Source organism: Limulus polyphemus, unplaced genomic scaffold (assembly GCF_000517525.1).
Source record: "Limulus polyphemus unplaced genomic scaffold, Limulus_polyphemus-2.1.2 Scaffold7593, whole genome shotgun sequence".
Classification (NCBI taxonomy): Eukaryota; Metazoa; Arthropoda; class Merostomata; order Xiphosura; family Limulidae; genus Limulus; species Limulus polyphemus.
This window is the reverse complement of record NW_013673203.1, coordinates 3,304-18,198: the sequence shown is the minus strand read 5'-3', so window position 1 is coordinate 18,198 and position 14,895 is coordinate 3,304. Positions and strand designations below refer to the sequence as shown.

The following is a 14,895-nucleotide window of genomic DNA, read 5'->3' as shown; positions in this document are numbered from 1 at the left end:
GACTATTACACCAAGATCCCTTTCCTTCATAACACTATTAAGGTAATTCCCAACCAAATTATACTTAAATTCAAATTATGATAACCCACATGCATTATCTTACATATATTATAATTAAAACCCATCTGTCATTTATTTGTCTAACTCACTAAATGATCAAAATCGTTTTGTAAATCAGCAGCATTTTCTTCACAGGTAGTAACACTCAAGACCTTAATATCATCTGAAACTTTAAGTAATATATTGACTATCCCTTTATATGAATAACAAGGATTAGCTTAAAGATTAATTTAGTTTAGAGGATAAAACAGTCGAGATGGACCATTAGGTCCCATGTTGTCCCGAAACATTATGTTAAATAAATATACAAGTGAAAAACAATATGAGATAAAGTATTTTCTGTAGAAAAATTATCAAAAACCTTGAAGCACTGAGTTTTGGAGAATTAAAGCACCATTATATTTGTATTAAGATAATTATCTCTAAGACCAGAGGCCACCAGTATCATAAATAAAAATATTTGATTGAATGTATTTGCAGTGTGAACATATTTGTATGTTAAATGTTCTGCATGGTTATCATGTTTCACAATTTATCCCTGTGGTTCCTTCATTAATAGGTCCAGGCAGTCAAATCACTCCTATCTGAGTTGCTGCAATGTTTTAACGGAAGAGAGAACTCATTGATTCCTGGGCACTCCTGGTTTCACATGATTTCAGTTTATCAACATATCCCTCTATATAGAGCTAACTTATAGCTTCTGATAAGAAGTCTGTCATACTTCACCCAAGACTAATGTAATTTCTATATTTCATACGTCCAATATCATAAATATAGGAAAGTTATAATCTACAACTTACAACTTCTATTTCCAATGGCTCATAATTATAATTTCATAATTCATTACAGGATTACTCATTCTGTGTCTGTTAATCAATTTACATATTTCATATGAACTATATAATAATAATAGTTAATAGTAATACAATTACGTTTAGTTTCCAACTGTGCTACCACATTCTGTCGAGTAATATCACATTTCTTTGACAGTAATTCACATGTGTATAAAAGAGACAATTGTCCAAATTCTTTCTTTATCAGTTTTAGCTACATAGTTTTGAAACAGCTGTTTCTGGAGAAAAATTATGTATTTATTTTTGTATAATGTTTCTTGTAAGACGCCTATCCTAGAGTGACAAGGACTTAGACTTGCTAAAATGTGCCAACCCTTATATTCCTATTGTTGCCATGAAGCCTGAACATAAACAGTTTGATCTGAGTATATTTAACTGATGGACAATAATGAAAAATGGGTCAGTTTTGTTCTAAATATCCAAGAAAACTGGATGAGAACTCACATTAAGTGATTCCAGAGCATTCATAGAGTTAATTGACACATTAAAGATCATATAATTAGTGTAATTCTTAGCCTTTACATAATTCAAAGCAAAGGAAATGGCATATAACTCAGAAGTGAACACAAAATCTGTGCAATCATATGCTACAGCAGAGCCCATGGTCATATGATTTTAAAACCCTCCCAAGTCTGTACTTACATTTAGGATTATCTGATTTCTTCAGATAATAACTTTAGAAAAGGTCACTAATTGGGATGTTGACAAGCCATGGTGGAATGGGCTGATAAACAGATTTACCAATATCATCCTATTTGAGATCCAGTTCAGTTAACTATACCTGCATAATAAGGGCAAAGGTAGGAATAGAGACATGAAGACACTGCGAAATGGGATGATGTGCTACAAACCTGAGCTTAGCAATGTACTGCAAAGAAAGGTGTGCGAGGTGAGGTAGAAGTTCATAGGTCTCTGAGTCAGTGTACAAACTCTGGACTAGAGAAGTGCAAAATGACCAAAAGCAGTAATCAATACCCTGATTATGTACAGAATCTAAAATATTCAAGACAGAATTCTTGGCTGAACCATAGAACAGCTTTGATTGAATGAGACCTTCAGCATCAAAAACCTATAGGGTTCACAAGAAGTGGAAAGAGGAAACCAAGGATACACATTGCCCTTGTACACTTGAAACTAAGGTGCTTAATATGTAGAATAAACAACAGATTATGGTTAAAGAGAAGACCTAAGAATTGTATCTTAGTCAACACATGAATAACAGTACCTTCTAGAAAGAACTTTGGATTATAGTGTAATTCTTGCTGCTGACAAAATGTATACAAATGATTTTAGAAGAAAAATAAATTGAAACTGTTTGTTGTGGTCCATTCAGATAAGGAAGTAAGGGCAGTTTGAAGCTGTTGCTCAAAAAACTCCTACCTGACAACATAAATAAAATCTAAAGTTCATCAATACATTGACTGTTTGAAACTGTAGGAGGAAGTTGTTCAATGATGGTATTGATTTTAATGCTAAAAATTGTGTCACTCAAGACTTAGCCGTTATGGACTCCAAGTACCTGAGAATAGTAAGACAATGTTGATCAAAACAGATTTGGAAAGATTTGTCATTTAAAGACCAATACAAATAATAATGCGTAAATGGTCATGCAGTCCATGGGAATATAGGTTCTGTAAGATGCCAGTTTCCCACGTAGTGTCATAAGCTTTCTAGATAACATAAAATATCAAACCAAGATGCTCCCGCTCGAGGAAGGCTTCTCTGACTGAGGTTTAAGGCCAAATCAGGTGATGCACAATGAAATGCTATCTGTGGAAATCGCACTAGGTGGAAAAGAGAACATTCTTTAATTCAAGGAACCATAGAAGATGAACATTATTCATCATCTCCAAAACTGTATAGAGACAGTCACAGCAATGTGTCGATATCCTTACCAGGTTTATAATATTTGATTGCAACTGCTCTATACTACATATATCTAAAGTCCGTCAATTGCCAAATCCATTTAAAAACTAGGAGAATAAAAGATGCAGGAGAGAAATGACTAAGCATCTGATTATAAAAGTTATCCAACCCTACATATGTATTACCATATGAATGAAGAGCAACTTTACGTTAAACCATAGTAATTGGTTGATTATAATCAAACCCTTTTGTCTCATGATTTGATGACCAGGTTGGCAGGGGAAATGGTACATGTGCTAGAATGTTGAGAGAGAAGCATTCTTCAACAATTTGGAAATACCCTGTAAATCAACAACCTCTTGACCATTGGAAAGCAAGATCAAAATGGATGGAAGGTACAATTCTCACATACACTTTGAATTTTACCCCAAACAACCATGGAACTAGCAATGGAAACAATATAGGAAGCTTACTTAATCCAAAATTTCTTCTGGATTTAATGTTTGATCTTCCAGGCATGGACACAAGCCTGCTGAAAGGAAAAGTGTTTAGGAAGAGTGGTATATCAGCTGAAGATATCCCATGCCTCTTTTTGGACCTTTTAAGTCTGTTGGCAGTCAAGATAACAACACGGATGATGATACCATGGTAAACATGTTGAGGATTTAGGAATCAATGTAATAGCCGCCTGAACAATACAATCAGTTACTACCTCCATACAGTTGTTAATAGACGAAAGGTTAACAACAGACATACTCAAGCTGAGAAAAAATTTGTCAACCAGCTCCAGCTACCAGTAGAGAGAAGTGGAACAAATGGAGAGAGGAATAGCAATATGTACAGAACCAATACCGAAGTGAGGGAAGTTGTGATCTACGAGTATATATTTAATATAATAAAAGTAACTAAAATTAAGTCATTCAAGATGGTAACCTGTTATCAAGTGTTTAATTTAATATGGTTTAAAGGTCAATAAAACAATAAAATTAAATATATATAAAGATGTATGCGATTATAAGCTTTAAAATATTTAAGATGAAGAAATTACTGTTTCTTGTTACAATATGCAGTCAATCTAGTAGAAAAAATAGTAATTTAAATTTATTTTGTACTTTTTTATTGGTTAAATTGATCAAGCTCTTATACATTACGGTAAAGAAAATAACGGATAAAATATAAGATTTCAATGAAAAAATTTGCATTTATGTATGCTATTTTAGAGATTACACAAATGATATTTGAAAATTTTCAGATGAAAAAAGTGTTTTCAATCTTAACATGGAAATCACTTTGTGCTAAGAGTAGTCCACACTCTGATGCCAGGTATAAAAATACATATTGCCGTACAAATTTTAGGAAAAATACTTAATAAAAAGTTGAGATTTTTTTTGCCTACAAAAGTCTTCTGATAATTACTGCCACATCTTGTGAAGATACACAAAAATATTAAACATTATATTATGAAAACTCTGATGATCATAAAGTCAATGAAGCAAATGTAATAACATAATGAGCCCACTGATTAATTGATTAACAAACTATAATCCACTAATCAACCAACTATAGTCAGAACCATCCAGACAGACCTAAAACAAGTTGAACCCTAGGTGTAGTAAGCAAAATGTGTAATATTGTAAGAAATGAAAATTCACAAACACATATGTAAGTGGAAAGAGGCATCCATGTGCTCCAGACAACACTTACACCATACAAGTGGCTTCCATAACATATTTGTTCAACTGTCACATACCTCATGCAGAAGAAGAATGAAATGAGTAATCATACTATTCCATTCCAAGGCATATCAGTCACGACACCAGATGTCGCACCTACAGAGATCTGTGCAACTCAACTGCTAAAAAGTACTGGTAAATAATCGCTCTGGTACACTGGATGAATTATGGAATGCAGGATGGAACATTAGAGCCTTTTATAGTAGAAAGTCTGCTGGAGGGCTATAGTAAAGAAGCAAAGTTATCAGACATAGCATCACCAGCAATGGACAGAAATGATGTGGTGGGGCTCCATATTAAGTTTAATATAGCATACTAAACCACTGTATATATTATGGCTGATTCAATAAAGAATAATAGAAGTTTTATAATAAGAATAAAAATCCAAAATTTCAGGTTCTTTTTTCTTCAGCATAAGTAATTAGTAAAAAAGTTACAGTGAGATGTATAGAAACATTAAAAATGAAACACCCGTGAACTAGTAATATCACTGTTACAAGAAGAGCTGTAAAGAGTTTATTCACAGCAATGCAGCAAACCTGTAGTGAATTGCTTCAGCTTGTTACTATAAACATGTTACCACCAGTTAGTGTCAACAATGAGTCCAGAAAGTCACAATTACAGCTAAATATTCTCTTCAACAACACAACTGTAAATGTTTTAATCTACAAAGTACCTCAGTTTTCACTGTTGCTCCATCATAGATATCTTCTTTCTCCTCTTTTATCATTTCAAACTTCAAAATGGTATTTAGAGATGTTTCTTCCATGTAATCAGGTTTTCCTGTAGCTAAAAATACAAACAATGTAGATTGTTCTATAACAAGACTTTTTAACTTAGGTATCACTAAATCATAATCAAAATCTGTAAGATCTATTTAGCTGAACATGACTCTTGTAATGGAAAGAAAGCTTACCCACTCAAAGTTAAACTGAGGTGTGTAGAATGGCAATGGGCTGTAATCAGTATCCAGAGGAAGAGGAGATAGTCAACTGATGCAAAGAATGTGTGATGAAGATATGGGGTGTGGTCCATATATCAGCCAACAAGATCTCCAACAATGGACAACAGAAGTGGGCAACCATGGAAAGATGATGATGGTCCTATCATGATGGAAGGCATCTTCTGCAAAATCTAAAAGAAGTAGAGCCAGGAATAAGAGTAGAGGGAGCTGGTAAATGAGGTGAGTGGTAGATATGTCCAGAAGAGGAGAACACTATTGGGAACACAACGAATGAAGAACTTGAGAATCGAATGACCACCCTGTAAGGAGAACAGTGTCAAAACAGGATAATTGATCTGGGGTATTGTAAGCCAAGATGAGTGTGTGTTTAAAGTTGGCCTTCAAAGGTACATCCCATATTTAAAAATAAAGCAAATGGGAATGGGTGCCCCACCACTGGTCAATAGTTGATACAACTATTGATCATGATTAATGGTCTTGTACTGATGGTAGGAAATAATCCAATGCATGAATGAACAACAAGAAGTTTCAACAGATTGAAGTATAGAGTCATGTTAAGTCAATGAACAATCAACAACCTGTGACCTCTTGAGAATCAATGTGTCTCCAACCCGTAAGAGAAGTATATGTGAAAAAAGAGCAACTTGGAACATGGAGAAATGAAAGGAATTCCAACCAAAGTGTTGTCTCTGATGAGCCACCAGGTAAAATCCACAGATCCAAAGATTGTGCAACACTCAATGAATATGAATGTGTGCAGGACTCAAGGGAAAAGGGTTACCCTGGAAGTTCAAGTCTCCAAAAGAAGCAAAAGCTCACATGTCAAGAGAACAGGAGAAAAGTTCTTTGGTCACCCTGAGCTCCAGCAATATGCAGGTATGGAGCAAAAAGCAGCCAGCTATCCATTTTTGTATGAAATGGCAGACCATTGGAATGAAGATGTCTGGCAAAACCCTTAGCCAATCTACAGAAGACACAAGTTGTTGATGGTGGTCCAAATGGTAGAGTGCAGAATTGACAAATATGACCTGCATGGACAAAAACAAAGGTAACATTTATATGCAGGGGAATGAGGAAAGTTAAGTTAAGCATTTCAGACATTCACTTTAGTCAGTCAGAGACCTTGAGTAAATTCATACCTAAGGGTCAGGAAATCTTATGGTGAAACGAGGAAGGTTTATGAAACAACAGAACTCCACATCTCACTGCAACGAAGAATTATAAGCCGTGAAAATAACGTCAAAGAAGGGTGACTCACTGGATTGATAGTTTCCTCACCCACAAGATCTTGCACTGGTTTGGAGAAATGCTGACAAGAAAAATTATGCCACTGAGGAGAGAAAGGAATGGGCAATGAAGGAATTGGAGGGGTATAAAAAGAAGAGAGTGTCTTGGACAATGCAAGAAGCATCCAATAATCAGAGATTAAAAAAGTGTGCCATAGATGAGGCTTGCCACTTAAACCTGTGTAGGAAGGAATGGTGGTGGGGGGAGCAAGAGAGAGCTGTGCAAGACAAAAGACCAAAGGAGACAAAAGGAAGGAAAATCAAGTTGAAGCTTCCACCACATGTATTGACTGGTGTACATAGGGTGCCAAACAAAGAACTATCACAACAAGCCACATAATTATTTATTAATTTCTTTACATTACCTAAACTACTGTATGTGTGTTTAAATCAAATTCCAATGTTTCTTATTTGTTGCCGATTGTTACTTCATACAACAGTGAAGTATGTAACAGACCCCTTCTAAATCCATTGTCTGATAGAAATGTGTGGATCAGTGGGTGTCAACAAATCATCTCTGGGTTTCCATTGTCAGTTGGGAATATACAGCTTCAAATAGAGGAGAAGTTTCCAAGATAGCTAAAACCTCACATGGAAAGTGGTTAAATGTAGAACTGTGGAAAAGTATGATACCGGTACTCCACTGCATCAAGGATGTTCATAACTTTAGGTCATGTGATACAGAAAGAGCAACAAAAGGCAAACTATGATTCAGGGGTAATTCTGACTGTCATCAAATTGTCAGTACATAAAAAAATATTTTATCAGTGATAAAATCACATATAAGCTCTATACTAACAGTAAACAGTGGGTTAATCCTTCATTTCAGTTAGTATAACACTTACTTCACACTTGAAATGTCTCTGGTTTAACCCAACTCACAGGTGATGGTATAGAATAAGATTAGGAAAGTGTCACTAGACTCAGGTTTATGCAATCAAAGATTCAAATTCAAAGAGAATTCAACCTAATTTTATTGATATACATGCCTGAGACAGGGAGTAATAGCATGCATAAGAAAAGAATTATTATTTAATAATTAAAATTAAAACAAGTAAAATTTCACACTACTTACATTGGGAAGAACACAATACATTTAAATTCTACATGTATTTACTTACTACTAGTTATTGTGGAACTTTCATGTTCATTTTTCTCCAATTTGATATCCAACAAAGCTTCCTGTTTCTCATTAGGAAATGGTTCAACCTTCATCTTTAATACTTCCATAATTACACAGAAGTTTCACCTTTATATTCTTATCAAAACTTGCAGTTAGACTAGAGAGAAATAAATTAAGAATTAGATGTTGTATCCTTCAAACAGGTTACAAAGTCTTCAACAATTACGAATCCCAAAATTCACATTATCTTGCTAACTTTCATATCAGATTAAAAGCTAGTTAAATGTTTTAATAATGAATATAAACATTATAAGCATCACAACTGTTTTATATTTGATGTATTTGACCTTTTAGTTTCAAATGAATGTGAGTTGTTTACCACACGTAAAAGAAATAGACATTAATGGTTATTAACTTCATAAACACAATCCTTTAAAAGTCTGTGTTTATTCAAACTATACCTTACTAATTCCTCTAAATTTCAGTAGTTCTAAAAGTAACACATAAAATATTGTATAAAAAAAGATTGAAAACTATATGTGGTACAAGTAAAAAAGAAATAGCAATTTATCACCTACATATGTTAAAATAAATTTGTTGAAATACTTCCCAAAATACATTAAGCACAAAGTTTATTATTTTTATGCTGACCAGATAGCATACAACTATAAATAAGCCTGTTTCTAGCATAATATTGTTATAATTATCATTTAAAGAGAAAAACCTTGTAATTCTTTACAATAAAATCAAGAGTACTCCGTGAGAGCAACCTGCTCTAGAAAATGTTGAGGAAATAAAAGAAACTTTATTATCAGATGAAATATAGAACATAAGATGTAACTAAATGGTCAAAACTAACCAGAATCACATGAAGAGAAACAAAGTGAAGTTCAGTAACCATATATTTAGAACACTGGTGTTCCCTCTAACACTAGAAGTGCCAACATTCCAAGTTCAGGTGAATAATTAAGATATATCTACATTATTATAAAATGAATAGCAGAAAGGAAAAATTTTACAAGGTCTAACTGAAATAATAAACCATTAAAAGAATTTCCATATCAGCAAAGACTATGTTCCATGTCTGTTCAACAATTTTAACAAACAAATTTCTGTTCCTAGCTGTGTATTATACCCACAGCTCAAAACACAGTTGTGTATTATTTCATACTACTTAGATTGTACATGTACTGTAGCATGTTGAAAAGTATTCTACAAAGTTAAAATGTTGATCATTTGGTAAGATTAGGTTAAAATAATTTGAGAATTCCATGTACAATGGTATTTCCTATTGCCTTTTGGAATATTACATGATTTTCACTTTCAGACTGTTTAAAATCTCTAAGAATATTTACTACTCATTAGTCAAGATTAACACAAAACTTCCTTTTTCCTCAACCATTAGTATTACAATATTGAACGACAAAATTCCATTATACTTCTAGTTTTTACAACTTCACTATTATAAGTTACAGTTAACACCAGCCCATATCAACATAGGATTTGGTGAAGCTTTAGAATCAATAAGATGCTGGTACAGTGACAGTAGTATGAATATTACCTTTGACAAAATGTAAGGAATTGAAACTCTACCACTACAATGAGTATTAAAGAGGGAGAAAAAAACAAAATTATTAAAAAAATAGAAAAGAAAATATATGCCAAAATGGTCTTCATTTTGTTTTAATCAAACCAGGCTAAAAAAATAAAAAGAACTGTAACCCATAAAAATCCTAAAAACACAATCATTCTGAACGATGTCATCATCTCCAATGCCACCACCCAACTTAACATCTTGTGGAAATTCAGTTTTAGTTTTAACATTCACATCATTATAGTTTGAACTATCCAGATCATCATCACTGCTGTCACTGAACTTTGAAATAACATCATCTTCTAATAGATCACCAGGATGTTCTATTTTCTCTTGGACAGATATGTTCTAAAATCAAACAACATATTTAAAAGGTCAATAAAAATAACAACTAGTATTGTCATTACACATAGTCTCTACAGTTTACTAGTTTAAAACAATAATATAATTAATAAACCTAATGCTTCCAACTTACGTTTGTATATAAATAGTACTAAAACTACTTAAGTACTTAGGACATTTTTTGTGTCTTGTTCTTTAAGCAAACAAAACAAAGACAAAAAATTTCTAGAAAAGCAGTTTCATTTCTGTTACTTGTAGTTCCATATTATGGATTAACATTAAAGATGTTAAAACAGGAAATAATTTAATAGAAAACACTCAACAATCATTTTCTTACTTAAACAAATATGAATATCTTACTAAAATGAAATTTGTTGTTTGGTCATTTGGAGCTTTATGGATCAAAGTATTATGGCTATCTACAGAAAACATAAAAATCCCAAAGTAGAAGTAAAATAAATATATCAAATTTAGATCTATACACTTCAAATTAATCCTGTCTCATCTGGTTAAATAACTTTTTAAAAAATATCAATAATTTAACCAATTTTTTTAAGCCAGTGTCAATACACTTTAGTTTTAGATATTTATACTTACCAGATGTACTTTTTAACACAGATTCAAGTATTCAGTATGCAAAATTAAAATGACTGGAGATTTGGGATCATTCATGTCCGTGACTATATGTAGGTGGTGGTGTTCAGTAAATCATATCTTTAGAAAGAAGTGACAACAATACATTCACTGTACATGTTGTAACATTAATCTACTGAAATGGGTTCCAACCATTAATCAGAAAGTTTATACATGAAGAACCAGGAAGATAAACACTAGTCAGAAAGAGTTTCTTTCTGTATCATTTTATAAAAACAATTACTGTACTCCCTATTCATATTCAGGCAAACCCAATCTTAATATTTTTTGATGTTTTATTGTCATTTTTATTACTGCAAAACTTTTCAAGCAGTCAAAAAGCTTGTGATCAAAAGCTGATACCTAAACTTAATAAAATAATTAATAATATAGTGATAAACATTTTAGTACTATATATATATTTTGGCATATATAAATATTTATTTACAACTTGTACTATTTAACAAAATGTATAAGGTACTGATGTTAATTAACATGTTAAAGTAGACAGATCATTAGAGGATTTGATGATAATTAACCACTTCAAGTTGGAAAATATTTCTAAAATTAATCCAGAGATACTAGTTGTGACACTGTACTATCATATTTCTACAGGTGATTTTATTTTATCTATTAAAAACATCTCTTGAAAGTGGAATGTTACCTACAGTTTGTTTTCAGTGTTATTTAGGTTCAGGTAGAAAAGTCTATAAAGTATGTAACTGTGAAAACTGCATCATAGTTAGCTTTATATTTTATATTGGTATTTACACTGATCATGTTAGAACATTAAATATATTTAGAAGTTCATCATATTTATTATTAACTATGATGTGGTATTATTTATATCTATTTCAGATATGAAGACCAGTGTGAACATTTGTTGTGAGAGTCAGTGTCCTGGTTATCACGTAAATGCAAATAAACTAAAAGAATTTAATATACCTCATTGTAATGGTAAAGCATGCACTTGTGTAGTCAGTGGAAAACATCTTGAAACAATGGATAACCTAATGCAAGAACAGAGGATGCAATCTGGAGAGAAACCATATCATTGTGCAGTTTATGGAAAACATTTTGAGAGAAATAGTCCTTTAGAACAGCATGCAAGAAATCACACTGGGGAGAAATCATACAGTTGTGGAATTTGTGAAAAACAATTTAGAAGAAACAATGATTTAAAAAGACATAGAAGAATACACACTGGGGAGAAACCTTACAGTTGTTCTGTGTGTGAAAAAAAATTTAGATCAAATGCTGAATTAAAAGGACATCAAAGAATACATACTGGGGAGAAACCATACAGTTGTACAGTTTGTGGAAAACAATTTAGAAGAAACGGTGATTTAAAAGAACATCAAAGAATACACACTGGGGAGAAACCTTACAGTTGTTCAGTGTGTGAAAAACAATTTAGAACAAATGGTGAATTAAAAGGACATCAAAGAATACATACTGGGGAGAAACCATACAGTTGTACAGTTTGTGAAAAACAGTTTAGAACATGGGGTAATTTAAAAATACATCAAAAATTACACACAGGGGAAAAACCATACAGTTGTTTAGTGTGTAGAGAACTCTTTGGTACAAAGAGTGCCTTAAAATCACATCAAGGAATACACACGGGTGAAAAACCTTACAGTTGCACAGTTTGTGAAAAACAATTTAGGTTAAACAGTGAATTAAAAAGACATCAAAAAACACACACTGGTGAGAAACCTTACAGTTGTGCAGTATGTGGTAAACATTTTGTAGGAAGTAATACCTTAGTAAATCATCAAAGATTACATACTGGTGAGAAACCTTATCGTTGTGCAGTGTGTGAAAAACATTTTATATCAAAGGATGCATTAAGAAATCATCTAAGAACACACACTGGGGAAAAACCTTACAGTTGTACAATATGTAAAAAACAATATGGATCGAACTCTGACTTGAAAAAACATAAAAAATCACACACTGGGGAAAAGCCATACGGTTGTTCAGTGTGTGGAAAACGTTTTATAGGAAATAGTATCTTAAAATGTCATTTAAGGACACACACTGGGGAGAGACCTTACAGTTGTGCAATTTGTGAAAAACAATATGGATCAAATTCTAGCTTGAAAAGGCATCAAAAAACACATGCTGGGGACAAACCACACATTTGTTCAGTGTGTGGAAAACATTTTATTTCAAACAGTGAATTAAAAAGTCATTTTAAAAAACACACTGAAGAGAAACCTTACAGTTGTGCAGTGTCTGAAAAACACTTTTATACAAAGAATTACTTAAAATCACATCAAAGAACACATGTGGAAAAAATTTTATAGGAAGTAATAATTTAAGGAAACATCAAAGAATACATCCTCTTTGAAAACCATACAGTTGTTCAGTTTGTGGAAATTAAAAGACAAAAGGATTCTTTTGTCCATTTTCTACGTCCACCACAGGGAATCGAACCCTGTAATCCAGTATTGTTAGTCTGAAACTATCACTGTTCCACCAGGTAACTCTGCTTCATGTACTTACTTATCAGGAACTAAAATCAAGATACTAAATATGGTAGATAGAACCATGGAGAAGGTGTTACTTATTAATGTATTCTACCTTCCTCATCTACTTCGCAGAACAAGTTTATTGTTTTAAAATCTTTGATCAGCAAGTGGAGATACCAGTTGGACCAAGAAAAAGCTCAATCTCTACCTCACTATGATGCAACAAGAGAAGTAGTGCTTTTACAGGGTTCCTAGCAGTATCAGCTAACTTTAAGACCTGAAGAGATGTATAATATTTATTTGATCACATAATACTGCAAGATGAATATTAATTAAAAATCAATCATTGAGAATCCACTCATTTATTATGTTGAAGTTTGCTTTAACTTCTACTAAAAAGCTAGTGAAGTTTAAAAATTCATAAAAATCAACAAGAAGAAAATGTATTAAACACAAGTGTTTGCAGTGAACTAATATGCTCAAATGTTTCACAATTTCAGTAGGTTCTGAGCTTTGTTGCCAATATCAGTCATCAGCTCTTTTATTTCAGTAACTTTTTCTTTCATTTGTCTCCTAATAGCATTATATTTAGTGATGAGATGAGCCATTTTCCTTACTGTGCATTTGTCAGCTTTTTCAGTAAATTTATCTGCATTCAATTGAGGAGATTTTGTTACTTCATAAAAATGAGTTTTTCTCTTCTTCTGGACTGTACATGAACACCTGTCTCAAGTGTTATCCAGTAACAAATTTGCAAATCAAGTTGTTTGGATTTTGTAGTTTTGTTTAGTCTTATTAAACATTATTGCAAAATTGCTAGATTGTGCCTGTGAAATCAACTGATCCTATATGTGTAGTGCCAGTCTAAACCTTGTCAAATACCCTTTTTGTTTTTACTCCCTCACATTTGAATGGTTTGCAGATATTACTATCACCAAACATGGACAGATTCAGTATTCTCATTGGACTTGTATGAGTTATGCTGAGTAACAGTTTCCAGAGTCCAAAGAATTTGTTTTGAGTATCTCCATGGATCCAAAAGTCTTACATAGGTTGGCAGCCTCTGGTTGTATAGGCCTAGATCTGGTCTACCTGTTATCTCCAGGCACATACGTTCCTTCACTGACCCCAGTACTTGTTTCTGTAGACCTAGATCTGACTGTGCTATTTGGCATGTAATTTATAATTATATTTGTATGCATACACTGGAAAGTACATAAATTAGATTTGTGTTTTCCGTTTTCACTGTGTGAGTGAATAATCACAACGCCCACTGTTCTAAGTGACAATGTTTTTGTGTCCCAGGCTTAATGTAAACAAACTGTAACCATGGTAAGCCTAGTCCTGCCATTTACATTGTTAGTGCTGCACATGTCTATCAAAACAAGCCAAACTTGATTTTGTGCTTCTGGTCAAGGTAATAGGCCTAGACAAAATGATTGCATAGCAAACTTAATTCAGTTCTCTCAGTTTTGAATATGGCCTAGATAAAATAATGCAAAGTACCTTAAATATTATAATTAGGCACGAATATGATCAAATAATGATTTAAAGCACAATAGTTAAAAATAAGTAACTTATGATATAAGTAAATAATTAAAACGTTCGCTATTTGTTAAATAATGTAATGGTTAGTGGCAAATGGAATGCATTTTCGAAAAATAAACAATATACAATTTGACTCGAAAAATATTCTATTTATAAAGTTTCGTGTATAATCCATTTTTCTTTTGTTTTAAATAATTTTATTTACGTAAACACTCTTTAATGTGAAGAATATTTTTTTTTATTTAATAACGTTAAAATGTTACTTTGAAGTAATGTTATTATTAATGGTGGCATTCGGAAGAAAGAAAATTTTAAAACCTTTGTGATTCGTTTCATGTTATGTGTGTAATGTAAAAAAAAAAAAAAAAAATCGATAAGGATATGTACAAAACCGAACAAAAACAGTATAGTGTAT

The 14,895-nt window shown here is 32.5% G+C and overlaps 2 protein-coding genes across 2 annotated transcripts in view; one reads left to right on the top strand and one right to left on the bottom strand.

Moving 5' to 3' along the window:
* LOC106474719 (gastrula zinc finger protein XlCGF17.1-like) overlaps window positions 1–10,440 on the bottom strand; it is a 16,561-nt gene extending 6,121 nt beyond the window's left edge. The window contains exon 1 of the mRNA XM_022403017.1: window positions 10,420–10,440. The gene's annotated coding sequence lies outside the window, so the exon portion shown is untranslated. The remainder of the gene's footprint in view (window positions 1–10,419) is intronic.
* An 875-nt stretch (window positions 10,441–11,315) lies between these two features.
* LOC106474717 (zinc finger protein 501-like) lies at window positions 11,316–14,480 on the top strand. Its single transcript, XM_022403016.1, has one exon. It carries the CDS (start codon window positions 11,316–11,318, stop codon window positions 12,765–12,767), a length of 1,452 nt encoding a protein of 483 aa, XP_022258724.1. The 3' UTR covers window positions 12,768–14,480.
* The last annotated feature ends 415 nt before the right edge of the window (window positions 14,481–14,895 follow it).

Coding starts and splice junctions, on each gene's coding strand:
- LOC106474717 (XM_022403016.1), top strand. CDS start 11,316: ATGAAGACCAGTGTGAACATTTGTTGTGAGAGTCAGTGTCCTGGTTAT.